General features: G+C 40.4%; 1 protein-coding gene across 5 annotated transcripts in view; it reads right to left on the bottom strand.

Moving 5' to 3' along the window:
• Positions 1-629: 629 nt before the first annotated feature.
• sema3c (sema domain, immunoglobulin domain (Ig), short basic domain, secreted, (semaphorin) 3C) overlaps positions 630-26,269 on the bottom strand; it is a 45,885-nt gene continuing 20,245 nt past the window's right edge. For 4 of the 5 annotated variants that reach the window (XM_085437560.1, XM_085437561.1, XM_085437563.1 and 1 more), the window contains exons 3-17: positions 25,313-25,473; positions 24,590-24,652; positions 18,848-18,967; positions 16,530-16,620; positions 14,677-14,796; positions 14,246-14,587; positions 13,628-13,697; positions 11,731-11,875; positions 11,211-11,433; positions 8,256-8,344; positions 6,706-6,747; positions 6,299-6,456; positions 5,339-5,406; positions 4,442-4,572; positions 630-2,480 (exon numbers count right to left, since the gene is read on the bottom strand). In XM_085437560.1, coding sequence (XP_085293686.1) covers positions 2,058-2,480; positions 4,442-4,572; positions 5,339-5,406; positions 6,299-6,456; positions 6,706-6,747; positions 8,256-8,344; positions 11,211-11,433; positions 11,731-11,875; positions 13,628-13,697; positions 14,246-14,587; positions 14,677-14,796; positions 16,530-16,620; positions 18,848-18,967; positions 24,590-24,652; positions 25,313-25,473 — 2,246 coding nt within the window. In that variant the 3' untranslated portion in view covers positions 630-2,057. The remainder of the gene's footprint in view (positions 2,481-4,441; positions 4,573-5,338; positions 5,407-6,298; positions 6,457-6,705; positions 6,748-8,255; positions 8,345-11,210; positions 11,434-11,730; positions 11,876-13,627; positions 13,698-14,245; positions 14,588-14,676; positions 14,797-16,529; positions 16,621-18,847; positions 18,968-24,589; positions 24,653-25,312; positions 25,474-26,269) is intronic. The other variant, XM_085437564.1, reaches the window with a different exon arrangement.

The following is a 26,269-nucleotide window of genomic DNA, read 5'->3' as shown; positions in this document are numbered from 1 at the left end:
CCTGCACATGTGATGTGACAATAAAAAGTGATTTGATTTTGGTGATGATATTTGGTATCCAGCTACTACCCAGAGACTAAATTGCAGTTTTCAGTGGAGTCCACAGGGTTACACACCAGAGGCTCAACAAAAATTTAATTTCAATCTCCCTACTAAATCCTCAGGCGAGCAATTTTGTCCACTCAGACAAAGCCTTCAAACTGGTACAGGAGTGGAAACTTTTGAAAAAGAAAGCATGGAGTCCTACTTGAAAGTTTTCTTGCTAATCCATGACTGTTGGCATTTTATTGTGTTTTTCTATCCAGGTATACTATTGCATAGTGAATCAAAATGTGATGGCACTTTAATGCATTCATAATTCCATTAATTTTCACAAGACCTCCAGTACCACAAGCTGAAATACAGACCCCCAAACAATGACAGAGCCTCCACCATGTTTAATGGATGGCTGCTCACACTCATTGTTGTACCTTTTTCTGTACATACTGATACACTTTGAACCAAAAATGTAAAATTCAGACCCGTTGCCAACTTTTGTACAGTACTGTAGTATTAAAAATGTACAGGACCATTAGAAGTTTGTCTTGTGCTGTGGTTGTACAGTAAACACTAAGATTTGTTGGTAAAACTGGGAGTGATCTGAACAAATTTATTCAGGCTACCATGACATTAATAAATAGAAATACATATTTTTCATAGGACTAAAATTACACTGTTGACATGATGCTGGAGAGATCTGTACGAGAGAACGCTAGAAAGTCTTTTTCTCAAAATCAAAATAATACTGTATGCCTCTACAATTTGCAGACAGTCGCAGTTAGTTGGCGAAATATGTTGAAATTATATACACATTTAAAACACAATACCTGGCACGACATTAAATTAAAAGAATGAAACATCCAAACAAACAGAGAAACAACAACAAAAAGCTCTGTACACAAGCAACAAATAATCGCTATCTACATTAACTATGCTTAGGAGGAAAAAATTGGCTTTTCACATATGTTGAAGGCTCTAAATCACAGACTACCTCACTGACAATTACTACTTCTGAATTAAAAGTATGTCCAAGTTGCTGGAGATAGCTCAGAAAATGTGGATCCAATAACGGATACTGTCGTGTTTCAGCAGCTGCGTAGTTTTACACTAATTAAAATGTGCGTATCTGCTAGCTTGGCTGCTAAAATCTAACCGAGGCGAGGATTTAAGACACCTTCTATGAACATGCGTCTGTGTTGGAAATGAGAGAATTATGATACAATATGCAGATTAAACATGAGGCACATATTCATACAGCACATGTACATCTGAGTAGTAGGAATAAATATAGACGACATGTATGCAACAAGAATTGCCATTTGGGTAGCATCAGCACTGGACGTAAAGCTTGGCCTTTGAACTAATAGAGTTTTAACTTTCGTCCCTTCAACACCACACTTTTTATTGCCGTGGGCTCTTAGCATGACCATTGTTTTTGTAAACAGTATGCTAACTACATATATTCTCAAAGTCCTGTAGAGTGTCCCATAATTTAATCGTTTGGTTAGTTAAAAAATAAAATATTCAAAAAGGAGTAGCATCTAATAAACATGCATCTGCCTATTGTTTGTCCCTTTTCAAACAGCTCCATTTAACACGAGCTTTTTAAATGACTTTCCTCTTCTTTCAAGAAGCACAAATTGACTGTGAGCTGTTGTCCAACTAGTTCAAATTCTACTCCCGCTTTAAAATATAGCGGCGACCTGACATGTATTATGGTTAGCAATGTCAGCAGAGACAACAGATTCTTAGTGGCAGTCATAATAGGGCTGCTTTGATTTGTGTTGTGACTGTGAAAAAAAAAGAATGGCTCATGTCACAGCCTTCTGGTCACAGTACCTCATGCAAAAAAAAGGACATATTGCTATATAACATTTCCCCATGCTTCTCCCTCTAATGTCTATCAACTACGGAGCTCTGAGGTTGAGATGAAAGTTGGAATATGGGGATCTGTAACTGTTTTGTGGGGACTATAGGAAGTTGTGCATGTCTGTTTTTGCAGCTGCAAGCTCCTTCTGTCAGTCCTCTGGGTGATTGCGTCTATTGCGGCTCTTCCTCCGGTCCAGCAATGGTTTCAGTTTGGCCAAATCCCCTCTGAGAGGTCCGGGCGGCTCCGATGGCTGCTGCTGCTGCCTCTGTTGGAGGTTCTTGAGCTCCTTTCTCTCTTTGCAGTATTGTTGCACTGCCAGGTTCTCTGCGGGACTGAAGGCTGCCAAAAGGACCTTGGGGTGCAAAGAGCTGGTCCATGCCCAAGGCGACTGCTGCTTGTCTGTCAGCATGCTCACCATGGCTTCACTCAGCACATGCAAACGGATTTTGGCGACAGTGCGTTTAAAGCCATTCTCGGAGGTCAGGCAGTAGTAAAGACCCTGGTCGGACAGCTGCACAGAGCGGATGAGGAGGCCGTGCTCGGTGGAGAGGACGCGGTCACTCAGCTTAACCTGCAAAAATATGCAACAAAAATCCTGGCTAAAAAATGCAGATTTAAGGGATCACTTAATGATTAATAAGATAAGATTCTTTATTGTCGTTATTCAAGAATGTACAGCAAAATTATGGTGCACCGCCAGGATAAGGACTCTTTGCAATCAGCTAATGAACACCTATGAGAAGACTAACATTTTTAACATTAATAAAGGGACTATTGCTTGTAAGACCGTTGTTTATTCCTCTAGTATGGTTATTTTTTACTTTAATTTGTCACTCAATAACGTAGGGCACAGATTTATTGCATGACTGGAGACATTATAGGAGAGAGACTCTTAAGAAATCCTGATAAGAAGCCTGTCAGAAAATTGTGCAATGGCAAGGATGACCGTTGTATGACTTGTCACACCCTCAAAAGTCAAATTAGGAAACATGTTTATTCATTTATGCATGTGCTTTTATCCACTGGCTAAATAAATGCCTGTAATAAATATCTTGGTGCTATCAAGAGGGATGGCGAGTGGCGAGACTTGACTAGGACATTCAAGTCTCAGTTATTCATGATTACTGATTAGAAGATCGGAAGACAGCAAACTGTGAATGTATATTTTTTTTCTAAAAAAAATTGAAGTACCCCAAATTTTATATGTGTTTACTGCTCAAAATTATAGTCAATAATGACTAAAAGTACGCCTGAAATGTTAATTTAAACCTAAGAGCTGTGGGAAGTTTAAGTGTTGGTTTGGCCACCTGAAAGTTAAAGTTAAAGACTTAAACTTCATTGCAAATGCTTTGGTCACCAGGATATTGATGTCATTGCCTGTACTTTATATAGAATGCTTCTTACTTGTCTGTAAACCCCTGCCAACTACTTGCTAAGCAGTAACAAAACTGTGAAGAGTGTGACTTAAAGTGGAAACAAAGACTATTTGTCTTCATAGCAAAAGCTGCTACATTTAAAAAGGTGTTGTTACAGCAGTAAGGAACAACCTTTAATTTGAAGGCGGAAATTCTCTGATTCAGATGTGGTTCGCACTGTTAGAAGTTTAACTATAACTCAGAGGTTAGTTAGCAAGTGTTTGCAGACAAGGCCTTCCATGCAAACTACAAGCCACTGTGGCAATCTGTGCGATCAATGCACTAATAAGGGAGTTTTGGGGGCAGTGCTCTCCTTGCAATCGATTTCACCAAGTGACTGGCAGCAACCTACACCAACCACTTGCCAACCAATTAGGGAACACACATTTTTCCCTAGGGACTAGAGGTTGCCAGGGAGTCACTGCAATGACAGGTATTTTAGATATATGTGCTTGAAGCGCTTGAAGCTTCATGAGACTCGTCCTTACAGCTTACCACTGCATACAGCATACTACTTCCAAATCAGTCTGGCCTCAATTTGGAAAAGGCTCCAGTGATTACACATCATAAAACTGAAGTGATTTATTTTAAGATCCCCCCCCCCTCCCCCATGCAACCCTGCTCGACAGAGGTGAGAGCTAAATGCATAAAAGATGTGTTTTCATCATGCCCAGCTTTGTTTAAACTTTCGCTGCCTTTTAAAATGCTCCCTCTATTTAAGTGCCGTCAAACATTTGCAAAATGTTTCCCCACTGAGCATTGAGTGTGTCGAGCCATTAGTAAAGGCCCATATCATGTTTGATCTGTATCAACACTTATTACGATACTCCCCTGCCAATAAGCATTAAGAGTGTCATTCCTCAGGCAGTGCACATCCTGATAACTCATATGAGCTCACTGGATTGTTACGACATGTTTAATCTTTGCTGTAATATTTAACCAAACACTGGAGCAACCCCCTACGGGCTGACAACAGGACATCTAATCAAATCGCTTGCATCGTGAAGGGTTTATCTTGTTAAATTCTGCAGCTAAAGTGGGCCGTAACATTGACCTCTTGGAGGTCAATGTTAATGGAATTATGAATGCATTAAAGTGCTTTAAATGTCAAACAGACCTCTTTTCTTCTGTCATTGTCTCGCTGAATCAGCCAGCGAATAGACGCCTGAGGAGACTTGGGAAGACACTCCAGAAAAGTGGTGTTGTTTTTTACGCCGTACTGTGTCATCTCCACTGCGTTCCTGTAGGCTAACAGACACAAAGACACACACGCAGACACAGGCAGACACATGCACAGGGTCAAGAAAGGCAATTCATACGTCATTTGCTGACAGACACAAAGAGCACAGATGGACTCAAATCTGTCTCAAGCCTCAACAGTGAGAGCGAGATGTTGACTCAAAGATTAGTCTGACACCTGCGGCACAACCGAACCCCACCCCAGACTTCATTTTCCACTAACAATATACACTTTGACGTATCAAACCAATTCACTTATTAACTGTGTCATTTTTCTCCTATCTAAACGGTTCATCACTCAGTCGGGTGTATGACAGGGTTGCGACTAATTAGCGGTAATGGCCATATGGCTGGTTCCCCACGCTCGTGTTAATTTAGTAAAGTAAACTGTTCATGGAAATTGAACACTCTGGGGAGCCGATTCTCTCCTCTCATTAAACCGCACCTGCTAGTGGACTGGATATATATTCATGAAGAATGAAGTCTGGAGTACGAACTCAAAAATAGGCCTAAATGCTAGCAGAACACACACAGAAATATGTGCAGGCACAGGCTGTGTGTAAACCTCAAATGAACTTACATTTGGGAAGAAAACTTACAAATCCAGTTTATCAAAACAACATTAGCATTCATGAAGAGTCATGTTTCTGGCCACCTATACAAATATTAGTCTAATAACTAAACCTCTTTTAGCTCTGTTTTGAATCTTTCACATTAATCAGGATGCCTTGAGCCATTGTTACCTTTAAAAGGATATTTCCGGAGCTTTAATTACCTTTTAAATTGAATCCTCTACACTGAGTGAGTGGATTTCCATGCATAATATCCTGCCTTCTGCTTCTCCTGAAAGAAGGAGGGAAAAAAACTTGGTCGATGGCTTACAAAATAAAATACACAATCATAACAACCGTCCGTCTGTCATATTGAAATGGTGGAAGAAGCAGTCGCTGCCAAAACAATATGAGGAAAATCTGACCATGTTCTTCCACTCGGTGTAGAACACTCATATATAACAGCTTGAGGAAAAAAGCAAGTAAACAGCTGACACATTTCAGAGACATTCTCTGCAGAAAAACAGAGACACGCCTTTTGTTCTACGACCAAACTAAATTTGGCCTGCGTCTGACTGAACTGTCAGGAGACAGGCAGCTGGTCCTTAAAGGAACCAGAGAGACACCGGAGCAGAGGCGAGGTGTCGCTCATACCTCCTCGTCTGTGTTATGTCTAGGCGCCGGAAAGGAAACTACAAAAGTGGAATCTGGCTAACACAGAAGTGTGCACTGAAGGATTGCAGTCATGTGATCTTTTGGCCTTCACAAGTTTTGAGCAAAACGTTCTATTCCAGTTTAACGTATAGCACATCAGTTGCTTCCCATGCTTTGGAAAGTCGATTGGTTTGATATTTGCTGTAACTTCACTGGCTACTGTAAACCTCACTGTAATAATCCTGCAAATTGCAAAATGTTAAGTATAATCAAAGTGAACAAAAATAGTGTTTAATATTGAAAAATGTAAAAGTCGCTAATGTTTATTTAAGACTCGTGAAAGTTTTGCCTCCATGAATGGGTTTCCTGTCAACACCTATCAGTGCTTATTACCACTGAATAATTTGTTTGGGGGCTTGCAGAATGTTTTTTCATGCAATACAAGAAAGCAATCCTCACTGGGTACAATTAAATTTAATACTAGCAGGAAACTGTAGCTATAAACCCTCAAACTGGAAACGTTTGTCTACCTTTTGCCAGTGGGGTAGAAGCGGGAGCAGCTCAGTCCATCCCAGGCACAGTAGGGGTCTCTGGCGAGGCAGCAGTCAGCGCAAGCTGAGCCGTAAGCCTGACAACGGTGCAGGGAGACCTGCGAGACCCCGAACTCCGAGCTGGCGTACAGCTGTTGCTGCAAAATAAACAGTTCAAATGTCAGCAGCCCTGTTTGTCTTAATAAGTGGCCGGCTGACAGGAAAATGAGGCAGGGCGCAAGAAAAAAAAAAACGGCTTATTATTTCCGTGCCTTTGGGAGGCTTATCACGCACAGGAGATTACTGTTGAATGCATTACGTAGTGGCCTTGGACAGTGAATGTTTTTAAACAATATAAGTGCACTTAAGATAAGCAGATGCATACATAACATATTCAGAATGCTTACTTTTTTAGAGGATATTCTTAAGTTTGTAACAGGAGCCTTATTCTGAAAAACAGCAAAGACAAAAACAAAGTTCAGAGTTTGTGTGTTGATGAAATAAACGTAGAACTTTCTGGAAAATATACATTTTAATTCACAACACTTAGATGAGAAAACAAATACCAGACTTTATGGTAATTATATAGCAAAGAATGGGCGCTCTCAGAGTTCTTGTTTCATGAAATACAGTCCAAAATAAATCAGGCCCTATGAAGCTATTGCCTATAGAGTGTTCTACAGGAATAGTTCTCCAGGCGTCTTGAAGGAACCTCAAAGCTCTTCGTTGGATGTTGGCTGCTTTTGTTTCTATTCTGTGTTATGATGATCCCACACTGCTTCAATAATGCTGAAGGAAGTCAGGGCTTTGGGGAGGCCAGTCCATGACTGATAGTTTTCTATTGTATGTTTTTCTATCCAGGTATCCTTTTGCTGTAATGGCAGTATGTTTGTGATTGTGTTCATGCTGGAAGATAAAGCTGTTGCCATCTGCTTCCCAGATGGTATTATTAATGCATACTCTCTGCATTTATATTTCCATCAATTATGATAAGATAAGAAGCCAACAATCAGTCATGAAAGAGCCTCCACCCTCATTTGCCAATGGCAGTAGACTAACTGTTGTACCTCTTGCCTGACGTCTTCCCTACATATTTATGATGGGGTGAACCAAAAAAAACGAAAATTGGGATTCATCCCTTCATAAGACCTAATAACCTGATATTTACTTTACAGATGTTGATATTTATGATATTAACTTTATAGACTTCAAGACACCTCTTGATCTTGAAAAAGAGCTTGCAAAGCAAACATAATCACAAGGACTGCAATGCTGGTGCAAAAAAGCACAAATCAGTCTAGAACAGGGGTAGGCAACTCCAGGCCTCGAGTGCCGGGGTCCTGCAGGTTTTAGATATCACCCTGGGTCAACACACCTGAATCAAATGATTAGTTCATTAGCAGGCCTCTGGAGAATTTCAAGTTATGTTGAGGAGGTGTTGAGGTAATTTAGCCATCTGAATCAGCTGTGTTGGATCAAGGACACATCTAAAAACCTGCAGGACACTGGCACTCGAGGCCCGGAGTTGCCTACCCCTGGTCTAGAATAACTCTGGACAGATGTCTTTAGTAGCCTGAGAAATAAATTATGTCTTCTAAAGAGACAAATCTCTTTAGATTGAAGTCTATGTGTGGCACCATTTGGTAGAAAGATCAAAGGAGACTTTTTCTTCTGATCACAGGTCTATCACCTAAGATAAAGCAACATATGCAAAGGTTCACTTGAGGGTGACTTCCAGACTTGGAGTATGCTAGCATGTTTCTCATCACTCTACACTGCTCTGCACTACAGAACATCCATCTCGCAAATGCCACCCTGCCTTTTGTCTGTCTGCCCTTGGTCTTTGTGTAGTGGCCAAACACATCCTCCTCCCAGTCCCTGCCTTTGATTTAAGGGGAGAAAGGGGATTAAAGTGAAAGAGAAAAAAAAAGAGAGAAGGAAGAAATACAGAGCAGACCTTAAACACTTCCAGCTCCTCCAGGATCAGATCGTCATGCAGGGAATGGTTGCTGGGTAGCACAATCACCTTCTGTATTGTACCTTTGTCTGAAGGGCAAAAAAGCACACGTCTCATGAGTTCCAACCACACACATGCATTTAACTACCGTGTGAAACAGATACGGCTACGCAGCAATGAACCTCTAGAGTTGTGAGGCATCAGTAAAAGCAGAACACGACTGCTGGTGGAAAAAACCCCACCAGCTCCACCAGCAGTCTGTTTGTCTTTGCCCATGTTTGCTTTTGAATTAGGCATGATAGCCATGACCAGTTTCCAAAAACAAAATCAGCTGTGACAGGAGTGGGAATGGAAGCTCTTAAGGCAGGTCAAGGACCACAAAAAGGGCAAAATGCAGCTCTATCCTCATCAGTATGGCTCTTTTGGCCTGGGAATTTGAGCAGCAGAGCAGGGAGGAGGAGGAGGAGGAGGGGGGTACAGTAACAGCTCCTGGAAATGCCTGATAAGACCGTCTCCCCCATCCTTGAGACAAAGCGCCATTTCAGGAGCAGATATGGGTACGCGGCACTGGCTACTCTTCAAAAATCAAGGCAGGAGGAACAGAAAGGAGAGGCTGCTCGATAAACACCGGCAGCTGGGCGAGAGACTCCCAGAGCAGTTTGCTGAATGCCAATGTTCACACGTGGACAATTACAAGCATGAATGCACACGCACTTCTGCTAACAAACACACATTTTTCTATTATCTAAATCTGGTGTTTTTAAGCACAGAAACACACTGGCATATATTCGACAAATATTCACTACACAGCAAGCTGTTGCACAATATTGCATGTCAACTAAATCAGAACTGTAGAACCTTTTTGGAACTGCATCACTTCGAATGCTTAAGTTATACTTCTGCAGCAAAACTATGTAGAGCCTATGCAGCTAATGTAAGCGACTGATATTGTTACCAAACTTTATGTTTCACATATTAGTGTTAGATTATGGTATAGGCTGCAGTGTAGGGTTTCAGAAGGTTTTGCACTTATGATGCACCGACAGCATAGATGTAACGATTTAATGGGTCTGGCATTTTTCACTTGTTTTACTTTGTCAGTGAGGTTTGGATCATTGGAATATTTGTGATACATGACAGGTTTCTGGAGACTGGGTGTCATCTTGTCAGCCAGTATTTTGGTATATCTGCTTATGGCATTCATGTTGTTGTCTGTAAATATCAGCCCACCACTTCCTCAGCCTTTTGTACTCACGCAGCGCCATAAAACGGTAGCACCACCATGATAATACTGTTATCACGTGGGTCAATGGGTTGAAAATGAGAAAAGTGTTGATCATACATTTAGGCTGATGAGAAAATAATCACATGTTACTCTGCTTTATCTCAATGATCACATGCAACTTTTAGCATTACATTTTTTTTCTGTCAGGCCTTTTTTTTATAGCATAATTTGTTCATAAAAATTATTTCTGCAAGTGCAAGCCATTCTAGCATTTTCAATGACTTGACATTTAAGTGATGTTTTACAATGGTGTCCCTCATTTAACCTTATACTCAGGAGGTAGCGACTTTCTAAAAAAGTGGCAATCCATTATAGATCCTCCTTCCTTATGTAATGGAAAAAAATCTACTTTTAATGGACTTTATCTTTTGCTCTGATCTATCTGTGCACTGATTTATACTGCATGCAGCGCCATGTTGACCTGTTTGAGCTGAGTGGCAACAACACAAGTACTCCAGCTTATCTGTGTATCTGATAACCAGCTGTGTCATTGAGTTTCCAAGCAATAACCTGTTCAGAAAGAAAATGTCACTATCAGCCTCTGTGTACTGCATGTCATTGTAAATGAATTTATAGTAGCACTTAAAGCTCATCTTCCTAGAACAGGAATATGGTGGTGCCACAGTCTTCGGAAAAGACGATGGCTATATTTGAATGTGCTGATGCCACGATGTAGGTCTTATATGGAATCCAGTTTGTATTTATTTTATACACAGCGTCTTTGCACCGCAAACATTGATCTCACTTCAATTAAATATATTTAAATGAGCTAGTAAAATTAAAATATTGAGATGCTGGTAGTCTGGCTGGTTCGTTTTTATATTTTTTTGTGTGAAGAAACAAAGAAAAATGCATCCCACTGCTCTTTAAGAGGCAAAACACCCATCCTGTAATACCTGGACTATTATGCCTCTACTACCAGGGCTTTGTTGACCTCACTTGGACCTCGTGCATCTTCTCATCAGGTGGAAAAAGCCAGAGAGGGGCTTAACTTCTTAAGGAAGTTAAAGCACACTCACCTCCCTCATCACCTGCTGAGCTGACCCTCTACTGGTCAGCAGTAGAGAACCTTCTGACCTGCTGTTGCACAGCAGGAAACAGGAAAGATCTGAAACAAGTGGTGAGGGCAGCAGAGTGTATTATCGTCTAATATAAATAAGACCTTCCTTTGGTTGTGTTTACAACAGCTGACTGTAAAAGAAAGCTAGTTGTATTATAATGGACCACACCCACCCCAGACATCAGCCTCTGAGGAAAAGATTAAGCTCAATCAGGTCCAAAACTAACAGATAAAAAAAAAACCAGTTTCTCCCCATTGGCAGTAACCAGTAAGCCCCTCTTCGCTCCCTAAAGCTCTGTTGACCTTTAGCTCTGTTATCTTTATAGTATAGTCTCTTTTTGTCTTTTGCTGTCAAAACAGCTGAAGAGCTACGAAATATTTGTTCTTTGTTGCACGAACAATGACAATAAAGGACTATTCTATCGTATTTCAACACAAAATTACATCTATCGGAAATATTCTGCATGAGACACCTGCCTAAGGTATTTTTTAAATACCAGAACTAATACCAGAAAGCTGAGGCCTGTAGAATGCAGTCATATTGTTTTTGTCACATGTGTACAAAAACCATATTTAAAGTGTTTCTGTATCTGAACTGCAGAACGCGTACCTGTGCCAAGGAAGAGCACCTGGTAGTTGCCGTCAGCGGCCATGACCTGGTCCACAGCCACTGCCGTGTATTTATAATCAGCATTCGTACGAACCACCAGGGGTCTCCTCCCCACCGGATAGATGGCGTTAAACATTACAGGATGGTTGCGGACAAAGGTCACCACATCATCTGGGAACTCCTTTGTTGTCTGAATGTCAGGTGTGAAGGCTCCACCAGGACACTGCAGAAACATAGGGCGGGTTTGAACAGTGCAAAAACAAAATCTCATTCATTCATTTCCACAAGTTCTTTTTCTTTTTATCAATTAATGAAAATTTAAATAAACAGAAAATAGTATTGCAAGTCCTGCTGCAGAGAAAATACCTTACTTATTGTTTAATGGCTTTAAATTGTTTGGAAATGTTATTTAGAATATAAAACAATATGATCATACGCTCATATGTTAGTAATTATCGGTTATCTTATCATATCATGAAAAAGCAATAAAAAATGACTGTCTGGCCTAAATGTAACTTACAGTTCCAGGCCTTGGGTAGGGGATGCGCCCCTGGAATGCAATCCACTGAAAGTTGGGCCCTTCTCTATGAGCGAAGGGCCCGTTGAAGACTGTGAGAATGTCCGCCATGTTGTACACGCACACTGCTGAGCCTTTAAACACGGAGCTGAAACGACATGCACAACCTGGGTGAGACACTGCAACAGGAACCAGTATTCACCATCTCAAGACCCTCCCAGATGAAATATTCTGAGGTTGTTTATTAAGGTCTCCTTTTCTGAGTTGAGCCTGGGTGAACTTGCTGTCACGCTCCGCTGACAACAGCTCACCTATTTCCTCCTCGATGGTCTGATGTGGTTTGGCTCAGCCATTTAAAACCACACTGCTTAACACATAAAAGAGGCTTTGTTGAAAAGGCGAACAGAAGCGTATTGTGCAAAGTGGAGAGAGGGAGGAAGAAAGCAGGAATAACACAGAGCTCAGAGACCTCGAGGACCTCAGTGTTTAGTTTGGCTGTTTTTTTTTTGAGCCAGGAGACACTACTGCAGGCTCTACAATCCTGAGGTAACAAGTGGATCGAGGGTTGTGAGAGTGTCACACTTGGTTAAACAAACAGACCCAATTAAAGATCTGACCAGAAGTATCGAGTGATCACTTTTTCAAACTTCCAAATTTGCCTTGTTGCCCTGCTGGCTGTGCTTTCTGCTGGAGGAGAGCAGTTTCAGTAATCAGTTTGTTGAGAACATTTTTTTCAGTTACCACAGAAGCTCATGGATTTTTTCCTTGATCCTCTTTCTTTGTGTTTTTTAGTATTTTCTTTCCTATTATGTCATCCATGTCTTTTCCTCTCTTTCACTTACTGAGGTCCCCTGGGCCATGTATGTGTTCACTGTTTTGGTTTCTATAATTCATTTTCACAGTTTTTGCCTTCGTTGACTTTTGTTGGTCAACTTTCTTCCTTCCTGCAGTGTATTTTATTTCTTTTTGTTCTTTTTTTTAGTTCTTTTTGGGCCCATTTTAACAACTTAAACACAAACCTAATGATCTTTCACTACTGAACTCCTTGTACATATCTGAAACTGTCTTTAACTTTGTATTTCATTAAAAATTCCATAATTAGCTTTAAATGAATTTTAATGCTTTTTTAATCCATCCATCCTCTTCTGCTCATCTATTTTAAGGTCACAGAGGTGCTGACAGTGTAAAACATACATATAACCTCCACATTGGACAAATGAACTCAAGATCTTCTTGCTGTGAGGCAATAGTGCACCACTGTGCTACCCTGAATGCTGAAATGTTAGACATATGTACCATACTGTGGCTATGAAATGAAATGAAAAAAAATAATTACCAGGATTTCAAAAATTAAATAAGTATCTAAAGATTTTTATGTTGTTTTATGTTATTTCTTAAATTTCTGATATTATAAAAATACTCTGTGATATCAGGCTATTGTCTTCCAATATTTTTCTCAGATTTTTTTTATAATGTGTGTTTATCTAGTTGCTAAAAACCATGGCTGGGTTTCAGCTATTTAAAAAATGCAGTAACTAAATTCTTTGTGCACTCAACAATCCTACAGAGTATGCTTATGGAAGACATCCAACAACATCATGTCATATGAATTCTAACATTCACATGTGCTATAAATGTATCCCTCGCACTTGGTCTGCAACATGGCACAATGCTGCAGAGGATCTTGAGGAAAGAAAATCAAGGAATACCATATGGCCAAACCACCAGGACACTGTAATTGATAGTTCATCATCTGAATAAGCTGTTCTGCCACGTGACACATGATATTTATATGTAAGTGGCCCTTTGACAAGCACATCCCCATCTGCTGATATCCCCTGAATGATTACCATACCTCCGAGGCCTACAGGAATGTTACAGTTGGCTTCATCGGCCTTACCTTGTGGAAGTGAACACGCCAAACACCAACAGGCCCTTGGGCAGATCCGTTTCCAGCAAAAACACACTTTCTATAAGGGAAAACACACAAAGAGAAAAGCACACACCTTCCAGTTTAATACCTTCAGCAAATTCCCCAAATCTCATTTCACATCATCCTACAGATAAAAAGGCCAAAGAGAGATGAATGCCTGATAAATGTACATGTTGACAGATGGAGTCTGGGTCTCAAATGCTACGTGCTGATGTTTGAAATTTGAGGCTAAGGCGAAGAAAGTCCTGGATGTGCTTATAGTTGAATACCAGGTAACCAAAAGCAACAGAACAATTGTTTTGAAACTGGACAAACGGCTGAAATTCTTATCCAGACCAAACATGGGACGTTCCCGGGATTGTTTATGGAGAAAGCAATCTGTTTGAAACCTTGGAACATAAATAGCAAGCTTTTGGAAATTAGCAATCTCTTTGGTTCTCGGCATTATATTTTTCAAACAGTAAAATTTGTTTAAACTTGGTCCGCAGACCATGAAGACCCCGAGCATGAAAATGATGTGTCAAAAGTAATACATTGATAATAACAGGGTGCATTGCTGCAAGTAGGGTCTTCTGTTTAACTCACCAAGTTCATCAAAATGGGTTTCCGTGCCATCCTCCTCCACAACTGAACAAACCATCCTGGCTTTAAGAAAGGTGGTCCATTTATTGACCAGGCTGCGCTGTCCGCCAATATCATTCTGCCGACAAAAGCCGCACATAGCAACGCAAAAACACAAAAGAAACTGTGCTGGTTTATTTTGGCAAAAGCAAAAGGGACTTACCGGACACACTCTGGCCACCATGGTGTGGATATTCTTAGTATTTCCACTGTTATCTGTTAGCCTCTCGCGGAAGAAAAAATACAATTTGGAGTCATTGGGGTCTGTTCCATCTGGTATGAGGTGGGCGTCGATGAAAATGGGCTCTGAGTGAAACAGTAAAAAAGGTAAGAGGCCTTCTAGATCTTATTTGTGTGAATTCATACTTTACATAGAAGCTCTGACATGTGCTCACCACTAAGCCACTTAGAGTTGTGCTGATCTGTCCGCACTGCATTTCTCTTGGTTAGGCTCCTGAAGATGGCAGCATCTGTCCCCATGAAGTCAATGTACATGCCTGAGAACAGCTCCTGATCTAGAAGAATGCACACAAGCCCAATCAACAACATTCCCACACAACAATCCTGAAAACATTACCACAATACACATAGAGCCTTGCATGACTTTGGTACATTCAGATGCTTTAGTAATATATTTATACCATTATTATTTTTTGAGAATGAACTCAAACCCAAACGCCTATAGCACTAACGGCACTTACACTCTGCGTGTGTCCTGCTGTTAATAAGCATGTTCCTCACAGCTGCTTCATGCTTTTTAGCATTCCTTTTCTCTCACTTAATCGTCTATCAGTTTCGGACCATATGTTTTGGAGGATGTGGGGCAAGTTAGGGGAGGATTAAGGGTATGTGGCCCGTATCCAAGCCAGCTAGCTAAGGGGTGAGTGTTGACAGTACTCAGACAGCGACACAGGGTCCAAAACATGAGGATTTGGAAATGAAACACAGCTTTTTATTGAGCCCAGACACTGCCTCAGATCTTTAGGGGCTCCGCGTGCTGCATCACTGCTTTCACAGCACTGCCTTTGACCCTGGCTTTGGATTATTCTGCACCCTTCCCTCTGGCTCCCTCCCGGTGATCTCTGACATCGCTCACTGGCTGGCAAAGCTGCTGCTGACATGGCAATACTCAGGTGTCAGAAAGCAGAGCTGAGGGTGGAGTGTTTCGCCTTTAGACATGTCAACAGCAACCAAACACCCCTTGGCCAATCAGAGATCAAAGGAAGGAGAAGTGGAGAAAGGGATGGGTTTAGCCTGACTTGACTGAAGTATTAACCTGGTAATTATGTATAATGCATTTTGGGTCATTTTATGAAATAACAAAAAAGTAATGTAACAAGTAGTGTAACAATTAATTCCTCCAGCCGAATTACTTTGAAAGTAAAATGATGAGTAATGTGAAATACATTACTTTATTTGAGTAACGTCCCCAACACTGCCCATGGCAAACTGACGTTTGAGGTCAGAAGACACGCTGCTAACTTTAGCAGTGTGCAAGTGACATGGCACATAGCCATGTATATAGAAACTTTAAAGAAAGGTTGGGTATGCACACCAACCTTATAAACAGTACATTTGCATAATGACTGAAACTAGCACCACTGAAGGAACAATGGGCTGGGAGGTCAGTTTCTTCATCATAATTATGCAAATTCTCATGACCATTGATCAACAACTAGTGATCAAAATATTTCCCCCACTTAAAACGCTACGTCCAGATGAACAGAATCAACGTTTGGAGACAAATTAGCTAATCTTGATTAGCTTTTGGAGACTAATTATCTATTGTTGATATTATTTGTTCAATACTTGCTAGCCTCTATGAGCTAGCCTCCAGTTTGAAAAAGTGACGCCAGTTTCAAAGTACCTTCCATCGTATAACTTCTATTTGTTCATTTGTTCAAGGCTCATTTGATAATTTGCCTAAGTAAAATGTTTATCAAGGACTCTTGAACTTCATTTACAGCCAAATAAATAACAATGCAGATTATAACTTAGTCATACGGCTGCATACGAAATGAACCTGTCTTTGGTCGTCACGTCACAACAAAGGTATAGAAAAAGATTTCCCAGGCAAAAGGTCAGAGTGGCCATCTTTTAAATCTAGTGGCTTATGCATACTCTTGTTTTTGCTTCAAAAAGTTCACTCCAAAACAAAGGAAATGTAATTTTGTGGTGAAAAATAATGTTGTTTTCAGGGGTTTTATAAAAAAACAAGAAAATAGTAGATAGCGATTGAGGCACCTACTGAGCATGACAGAGACTGTATTCACTTGTGGATTGAAGGAGCACCTCCCTTTTCCTGACTCTGTCCTGGAGTCAATGTGAAATACTTGTTCCTGCCACAGAGAAAAAGAGGAAGTCAGACATTTTGGAGACAGTTTTATATGATACGTTCTTCTGTCTTGTGCTCTCTACCGCTATAAAACTGAATATTTGAGTGCAACAGTGTATTTTGCGTCCCACAGAGTAGCCCTGCTCAGAGCCTCCTTTAAGGAGACACAGAGGCTGTCCTGCCCTGGTCTACCTTAACTGCTCCATGTGGGATAGTAAAAGAACATTCCGTTTGGGAGGAGAAGAGGAGGAATTTCCCTGCTTATTTGTTGGACAGCCAACTCCTCTTCTCAGGCGGAAATGCTGCCAAGTTTCAACAGCCTCCTTGCGGCAGACTGGACAGTCCAAGCACCGCAGCAACCTAGCTAAATTATAGCACTTCCTGTCCCATCTTATTTAGATCATGCCCATGGCGATGGTGCAGCTTCCTTGAATGGGGATGACGTCAGCTAAGCACTGTTATTCCAGGAAAATATGCCTGTTCGCCAAGAGGTTCTGGAAGTGGATAGACTCCATCTGGCAGGTCCTGTCATTAACCTCTACACTGCAAAAAATAGCCATCTTATTAATTTTAAAGCCCCTCTCATCTGAAAAAATGTCTTATTTATTTGTAATTCATTTGGCTCATTGACCTTTGTTAAGCAGCGTTGTTCCAAAAATTTGCACAAAGATGAAGGGATAAACGTGCAGTTCATCATCCACAGATTATTTGATATTAAGTTCAGATTGTTTTTTTCCTTTTATTAGAAGGAGATCTATAAAGTAATATTTTTTCAACAAATAAATATGCTATGTGCACTCGTGAAAAAGCAGACTTACGACACCATATAAAGATTTAAAGACTAAATAAAAGATTATTTCCCCGACTAAGACTGACATTTATCGCAGTATGTAATTCACTATGTGTTTTAGGAGTACTTGAAAAACTAAGGCCGAAAAACACTAACACGTGCAAAAAAATCTCGTTAGATCCATTCAACAGGCTGCAGCACGTTCACAACCTAGAGCAAAGGTCCATGATGAGAGCTCACTGTCAGCTTCCCACTACAACAGCTTGTTACACTTAACAGATCACTTTCTTTGAGACACTGACATGTTTGAGTTCAGAAGTTGCAAACATAGCAGTCTGCCTGTCAAACAAAAACCCCAAATGACAAAAGGCCCCGCGGTGAGGAAGGAGCCTGGTTTGCAGCTCTCTCGCTCTGCTTATTAGTGTTTGGCAGCAGCTGACGGTCTGTGGCTGAACGCTGCTCGCTCGGTGAGCACTTTTCTCCTGGAGGGCTTCCCTGCTCTTACTTTCAGGGCTGTGTGGCTGGAGATTAGAGCTCACAATACAGCCATCCATCCTTGACACTAGACCTCAATTTTCTCTCTCTCAGCCTTAGCATCTCTGCTCTCATGTGGCATCAAATTGACTACATGAAAACTGTGCTCAAAAAAAGTTACGAGATTTATGTTTTTTTTTAACCATATGTTGACACTTCCAACTCCTAGGAGATCTGCGAAAACAATGTTGTGGTATGATTATAGCCATTTTTTCTCATGCACCAATTGACATCAGCTTAATGTATTTTCCGCACTTAGCGATTCAGAATTTTGCTGTTCTCATTCCAACAGTCAGTAATACAAGGAAAATTCAATTTTCATGTTATTATAGCAATCAATCAAAAACATGTCATGTTGGGTTCAAACCTCTAAATAATTGTACATAATTTGATTTGTTGCAAAAAAGGGGTAAACAGACCTCTTGAGGCATTTTTTATGATTACTGTCACACAGTGAATAAGATTCGCTTATTTTCTCTGTGTGCTAGTCACACTAATTTCACTCATCGCGCATTGTATTAACAGTCGACTAAAGTTTTCAGGAGCTAAATAAATTACATCATTTTAATTATATTTGCTCAACATAGTTGACACAAGCTTGTTTTGGAAATAACAGAGAAACCAAAACTTCCATAAACTTTACAAAGTGTCCTTAGCCTCACTTGTGCACCATTACAACCCAGTCATTTACAATATATTTACAGATGTACGAGAGTGCTAGACTTTATTTTATTTTTCCACTCTTGAGATCATGTCTGTGTATAATCACTCTGCACAATGAGAATTTTAATCTGTAACAGCTGTTACAGTGCCAGTTGCAATGATCACCTACTCGGTGCTCCCCCAAAACATTTATTCCTTCATGAGTTTGCTTTTCTAATGAAGTGCTTCCTTCATTTATACCCACCTCTGGTCTGCGGCCCCTGTTGACATACACACAGACGGGACTATATGCTCCACTGCCACACATGAACAGATGAGTTCTGTTATAAGGCTGCACCACCCGGATGAAGTTCCCACAGCCGTGCTAGAAAATAAGGATAAACAATGAGAGGCACATGCTAATGTAAGTGATGTAGATTTAAGAGAACAAATGAGACACTTTTTCTCTAAAAAATTCAATTTTGAATTCATAAGCTCTTGCTTAATTTAATGAAATCAGGGATTTAGCATCTGTATCCTTTGCTGATCCAGTAAGAAGGGGTTTTCTGGTATTAAATGTAAGCTAATGTGAACTAACTGACTTTATGACTCTACTTAGAGAGACCTCAAATAAACTAAACTAAATGAAACAACTGAACTGACTCTTTAGACCAGTGGTGTCAAACATGTGGCCTGAGGGCCAAAATTAGCCTGGCAAAGACTTTAATTCTGCCTACTGCCTTTACAATGTGTCCACAGTGAAATAAAGAACAAACAGAAAAATATTTAACAAAAACGTTGTTTTATAATTACAGGGCAGTCTGCGAAATGAGCTATCAAAACTTTTTCTGTAACTTCAAAACATTTTTCTTCCAATTTAAGCACAAAGAGCCATGCTGACTAATTTATTTCATTAAATAGAGCATTATTTCTTTATCATGTACAAAAACTGAGATGTGCTGTTGAAATCACACTTTTCCTTATATTAAGAAATCACAGTGATTTTAATGTGGAGATAAACTTGAGATCAAAGTGTGCTGTATGTGGTCCCTGATGTAAAATAAGTTTGACATTCATGCTTTAGACTGTTCTTTACTTAATTTTAATATTAATTATATCAATAAACAGAGGAAAGGTATGTAGACTAAAGAGATTTTAATACGGTACTATCTTTAATCAAAGGCAGCCTCAAGTGGCCGTGACAGGAACTGCAGTTTTTAGGTCCTACAGCACTGGCTCAGGATTGGTTGTGCCATAAGAAAAGTTGAATGTTTTAACTGATTTTCATTTAGAGCCATGGTGCACTTAGTCCCACAGGTATTCATATTTGAAGTTATATTTAATCTTTACAGTTATTACAGCAATAACAAAGATAATCACTGCTGCCTTTTTTCTTTAATCCCACAGATTGGACCAGACCAGCCACTGAGGAGAGACCTAATTCGTGTTATATAGCCAAGGAGACACACAAATAAAGAACCTATTTGTCGCTCTGGAAGTATCTCTTTCCCATATGCGGGAGTAATTCAAACTTATCTCACTGTTGTTGTGACGGTTATAAAATCACATGCTGCACAATAAAAGGATCCCGGAGCTCACAGGTCTGGTATTAAGGGCAGTGGAAAAAACGTGTCAGCGGTATATGTGACATATCTAGGTAAGACTGACTACTACTCTCACTTCATCTCTTCATCTCTGCTTCCACTTTCCAAACCCCACAGCTGTAGGTGTGCTGGACTTTGTGGCTAATTAAGCCCGAGTTTGCAGAAAATGAGTGGAGAAGTGAGGAGAAAGAAGTGGGGAGAAGAACACATGTCCAGGGAGCTGTCAGGAACTTGGCCAAGGCTGCTGGAATGACAGCTGCTGCGGCGCATGGTCACTGCACAAGGCTCCACTGAGAGCGATCAATGCAAAGTAACAAAACCTTTTTACTGACACACACCCACATCTATCATGTTTCGTACTGTTTTTTCTGTTTTTTTTTAAATCTAACTCTCTGTCTGTCTCATCAAATCCTTCTGAGGCCTTTCAAACTCAAATATATATGAGCTATCATGTTTGATTTCATGTTTCCTGATATAAATACAGCCTTCTTTTAAAGTTGATACATTTGACAAAGCAGCAAACAGACTTAATATCCCCCATGATGCTACATGCGTGACCAAGCTTGTGAGAGGGGAGACTGTGTACGAGAGAAAAAAAAAAAACTGCAGTGTGGTGTAAAAAGAAAAGAAAGGGAGAGATGTTAAAGGAGTTGGAAAAAGTGACCAAGGAAAAATGGTAAGATGGAAACAGAAAGTAAAATCTTTAAAGGAAAACTCGCAGGGATTCAATAAGAAAAGGCATGACAGAAGGGAGAAGAGGCCATCAAGTGGCTCCACACAGAGATGGCTCACCCAAATATTTGTGGTAGCCTGTCTGCAGCAGGCTTGCTATGAGTCAGAGCAGCACAAATCACACCATGACTGGAAACAGCTTTTTTTTTCCTGTATCTGCAACAGCATGTTGAATAAAACCCTGGCTCTGTTAGCCCAGGGCCTGTCAGATGATGCAGAGATGGTGGAGAATGTGTGAAACCATGGAGGACTGGCAGCAGATTGACTCTTTTTTAGTTACATTAAAAATTAGGCATTTCTTTTGTGTAAAAAGTTAGTTTTTCTCTTACCATTTGCATGTCCTCAGCCCTGCTGTATATATAGACAACTGTGCGTGCACTTGTTTCAGAACAACCCAATTAGAGGAAAACAGATGCGGAGGAGGAATAAATTGACTCTCGCTGTATGTCTTCATTAAACCTTGTTGTAGCTAACAAGTGCTTCTCAGAACCAGGGTGGCTTATGAAATATCTGCGTCAGTAAGCTTTGAGTCTGTTTTTTTTTATTTTTTATTTTTACACTGATCCGTGGCATTTCAATCGCCTCCACACCTCGATCTTGCACTGACTAACTGTGACGATGCCACAAGGACTCCAGGCCAGGCGGTGACCCTGCAGACATCTGCTGCTTGATAGAAATACAGTTGGATCTGACGCAAACTCACAGATGCGAGAGGGAAATCCCAGGAGGCAACTTCCGCTGCAGACCCACTTGGAGGAGCGGATCTTGGAACAGCTGACTAAACCTTTAGTCAAGATTAGGGGTGTCAAACTCATTTTAGGTTGTGGGCCGCATACAGCTCAGTCTGGTCTTAAGTAGCCTGTGCCAGCAAAACTATTGCTCAGTAACCTATAAAATTCTTCATGTTCTTTTAGTGTGAAGGAGTTTAACAACACGTCTTAAGAAAAAGAAGAGTAATTTGTCCCAGTTTTAATGACACTGTAGTAAATCAAAGAAACCCTGTCATGTTGACTCTTTGGGCCCAACTTTGTTAAATAGGATAGCTCATTATCTGTATTTTGTCCTGTAATTATCATAACTCAGACAAAGAAAATACGTAGAAGTGCTGCAAAGGAAACCAAGGAAATTGTACAGCAGGTAGTGAAAAAACTAAACAAGAAAAAAACCCTTTTTTTTTTCAAAGCGGTAATAGGACAACAGGGGGTTTGGGAGGTCTAGATTGATTCTTGTCCACCAAATATAATAATAAGGAGCTTTTTTTTTTGCCTTAATTCTTGTCAAAGGGAAACAACTTTCTTCTTTCTTTATTTGTGCATTTACATTCAATTTGACAAATAAAGAAATAAAGCTTTCAATGAAAAATATAAGCAAAAGTATGTTTTTCTAATCATACTTTAACTGTTCTTATTGTGGGACAGTGACAGATTTAATGCTGAATGATCCAAAAATGTTTAAAAATGACCGTTATGGGATTATGATAAACAAAACTAAATATTACATTTATTGTTTAGCTAGATAGTGATATAACTGAATTTGAGCTAAAGGGTGCTAAAGAAGCTAAATAACTTCTAAATAAGCTACCTTTTTTAGTTAGCATTGGGGATTTAGTTATGAATTATTAGCGGTGTGGCTACCTTGTACTAACTAGCTGTCTGCTAGCAATGTTAGACTTCTTAAATGTTTTTGTAGTGTTGGTTCTTAATATGGCAAATAATATGGTGTGCTGTAACGTTAATTTCATTTACATACTGTCGGACTGATTAACAGATCAGTGATGTGTGTGACCCATCTTTGATCTACAGGGAGTGCAGAATTATTAGGCAAATGAGTATTTTGTCCACATCATCCTCTTCATGCATGTTGTCTTACTCCAAGCTGTATAGGCTCGAAAGCCTACTACCAATTAAGCATATTAGGTGATGTGCATCTCTGTAATGAGAAGGGGTGTGGTCTAATGACATCAACACCCTATATCAGGTGTGCATAATTATTAGGCAACGTCCTTTCCTTTGGCAAAATGGGTCAAAAGAAGGACTTGACAGGCTCAGAAAAGTCAAAAATAGTGAGATATCTTGCAGAGGGATGCAGCAGTCTCAAAATTGCAAAGCTTCTGAAGAGTGATCATCGAACAATCAAGCGTTTCATTCAAAATAGTCAACAGGGTCGCAAGAAGCGTGTGGAAAAACCAAGGCGCAAAATAACTGCCCATGAACTGAGAAAAGTCAAGCATGCAGCTGCCAAGATGCCACTTGCCACCAGTTTGGCCATATTTCAGAGCTGCAACATCACTGGAGTGCCCAAAAGCACAAGGTGTGCAATACTCAGAGACATGGCCAAGGTAAGAAAGGCTGAAAGACGACCACCACTGAACAAGACACACAAGCTGAAACGTCAAGACTGGGCCAAGAAATATCTCAAGACTGGTTTTTCTAAGGTTTTATGGACTGATGAAATGAGAGTGAGTCTTGATGGGCCAGATGGATGGGCCCGTGGCTGGATTGGTAAAGGGCAGAGAGCTCCAGTCCGACTCAGACGCCAGCAAGGTGGAGGTGGAGTACTGGTTTGGGCTGGTATCATCAAAGATGAGCTTGTGGGGCCTTTTCGGGTTGAGGATGGAGTCAAGCTCAACTCCCAGTCCTACTGCCAGTTTCTGGAAGACACCTTCTTCAAGCAGTGGTACAGGAAGAAGTCTGCATCCTTCAAGAAAAACATGATTTTCATGCAGGACAATGCTCCATGACACGCGTCCAAGTACTCCACAGCATGGCTGGCAAGAAAGGGTATAAAAGAAGAAAAACTAATGACATGGCCTCCTTGTTCACCTGATCTGAACCCCATTGAGAACCTGTGGTCCATCATCAAATGTGAGATTTACAAGGAGGGAAAACAGTACACCTCTCTGAACAGTGTCTGGGAGGCTGTGGTTGCTGCTGCACGCAATGTTGATGGTGAACAGATCAAAACACTGACAGAATCCATGGATGGCAGGCTTTTGAGTGTCCTTGCAAAGAAAGGTGGCTATATTGGTCGCTGATTTGTTTTGTTTTTGTTTTTGAATGTCAGAAACGTATATTTGTGAATGTGGAGATGTTATATTGGTTTCACTGGTAAAAATAAATAATTGAAATGGGTATTTATTTGTTTTTTGTTAAGTTGCCTAATAATTATGCACAGTAATAGTCACCTGCACACACAGATATCCCCCTAAAATAGCTAAAACTAAAAACAAACTAAAAACTACTTCCAAAAACATTCAGCTTTGATATTAATGGGTTTTTTGGGTTCATTGAGAACATGGTTGTTGTTCAATAATTAAATTATTCCTCAAAAATACAACTTGCCTAATAATTCTGCACTCCCTGTATAGCTACATCTTGCTAACCAAACTTAATGTTGCTAACTGCTAAATTAACGCTTCGTATTGTTGTTAAAATATGGTCACTGCTGGTGCCAAAAACCCCAACATGGTGATACGCACAACACTAAACTCAAAGCTTCAAAACACAGGGTGATGTTATGGTGACCAAAACTATCTTTTATATAGAGTCTTTGTATTTAGCTGAATGCTAAAAACATGTAAATGAACAACATGCAATCTATGCTGTAATGTGTTATTACAGTAGTGGGAGTCTAAAATAAATCAAGAAATCAAAGAGGTTTAATCTCCTTACTGTAGGGTCCTTGCCTGCCATTTGGCATTCTTCTATTTTGCTTGTTGAAGCAGGCCAAAACAGCTGATGGTTAGAAAAAAAAAGGCACATCAGATAAATTAGCGACTAACAGATTGAAAGAGGCGTAACATCAATATGCTCATGAGGTTTCATTATATCCTAAGTACATGGGCAAAAAAACACTGTGCAAAATGAGTACAATGAATGCTCGGACATTTTTAGTTTCCACACAAGTCTCGGTGTCAGTGATTACAGCTTGCTATCATCTGTGGAAATGTGTGTTTTCAAACCCGGGAGAGGTGCTTAAAGGTCGCTCTCAATGAATATATCAAGCAATTTACTTGACAAAAATGGATGCGGTGCAGCACTCTCTGGGGGAACCTAAATGCTTTCCCATCTGTTTATGCACTTCATGCCTGTCAATTACACAGAAGATGATTCCTTCGCTGCATGCGGAATTAGTTATAAGTGAGCATGAGCGTTTTTATGGCTATTTTGAAAAACCCTTAAAGTGTACGGAGGATAGCAAATGCATGGTAATTTGCACACACATTACAATAATATCCTCAGCAGTGGTGTTGTGTTGTCTCTTACACAGTGTTTTTACATAACATTCATGTTTTCTTCTTTGTGCCTGTGAGAAAAAAAATAGCGCACCATGATACCAACGCTGCAATGGCATAAAGCGTTTCTGTTTAACTGCAACAATAAGCATCTGCTGACCTTAAGTGTGCCATGGGTGATGTTGTTGATGTCCATGGAGAGAACATGGTCCTTGCAGCCCACATACATCCTGTCCTGGTCCTCATCCATCTGCAGCAGCCTGTAGTCCATGGCTTTGTCTGATATACTATAATGTTCAAATGACTCAGAGGCCTGCAGGTCTAAAAGGCACACAGAGAAAGCTGACTAAGTATAACATACAAATAAGCTTGTTTAAACACTGTCATAGGAGAAGCTTTTCCCAATTCTACTAAATTAAACACAGAGAGAGACAGATACATACAAGCCCACACTGATCTCTTGTGTCCACACCGGCGCCTCAAGGATCCAAAAAGAAAACTTTTTAACATTTGGAATCAGTTTCTTAAACACACCTTATAAAAGATAACCACAGCTGCTGCAAAATATTTGCTTCAAATGCACTTCTAAGTAGCACAGAAGGTTGCTAGAAGCATCAAACTGCTTAACATTAACATTCATAATCTCTCTTCTTTGTATTAGAAACATGTGCAGTAGGGGCAATTCTTGATATAGAGAGGGCTGCAGTAAAGTCCACGCAAGGTAACGCCTAGATAAGATCACATGCCAGACGTTTACAGTGGAGACCCAAACAGACTTGAGGCCGAAGAAGCAAAACCCGACGTCTGAAATCACTCAGATCTTTGGATTTAGAAGTCTCAAATGCTGTTTTGTGACTATATCAACTGATTTAACTTAGAGGGGGAGAGGTTCATATTCATTGAAAGGGTATGTGGGAGCAGTGTGCGGTTTTGTACAGCTGCAAAGGGGGAGCTGGGGAAAGGAGTGTTTAAGGAGCAGGGCCAGTATGAGCTGAGTTGTTGTGCTGTGCTAATCTATCCAGTCGAATGCTGGCTGCTAGGACTTGGGCTGCCACACATACCAACCATGCTGAGGGAACACCAGGCCTGTGCATTACTAAGGATTAGTCATTTGTTA

Source organism: Copadichromis virginalis, linkage group LG17 (assembly GCF_057382275.1).
Source record: "Copadichromis virginalis isolate Kocher_CV1m ecotype Utaka linkage group LG17, C_Virginalis_male_GT1.1, whole genome shotgun sequence".
In the NCBI taxonomy this organism is placed as follows: Eukaryota; Metazoa; Chordata; class Actinopteri; order Cichliformes; family Cichlidae; genus Copadichromis; species Copadichromis virginalis.
This window is presented reverse-complemented; position numbering and strand designations above follow the sequence as displayed.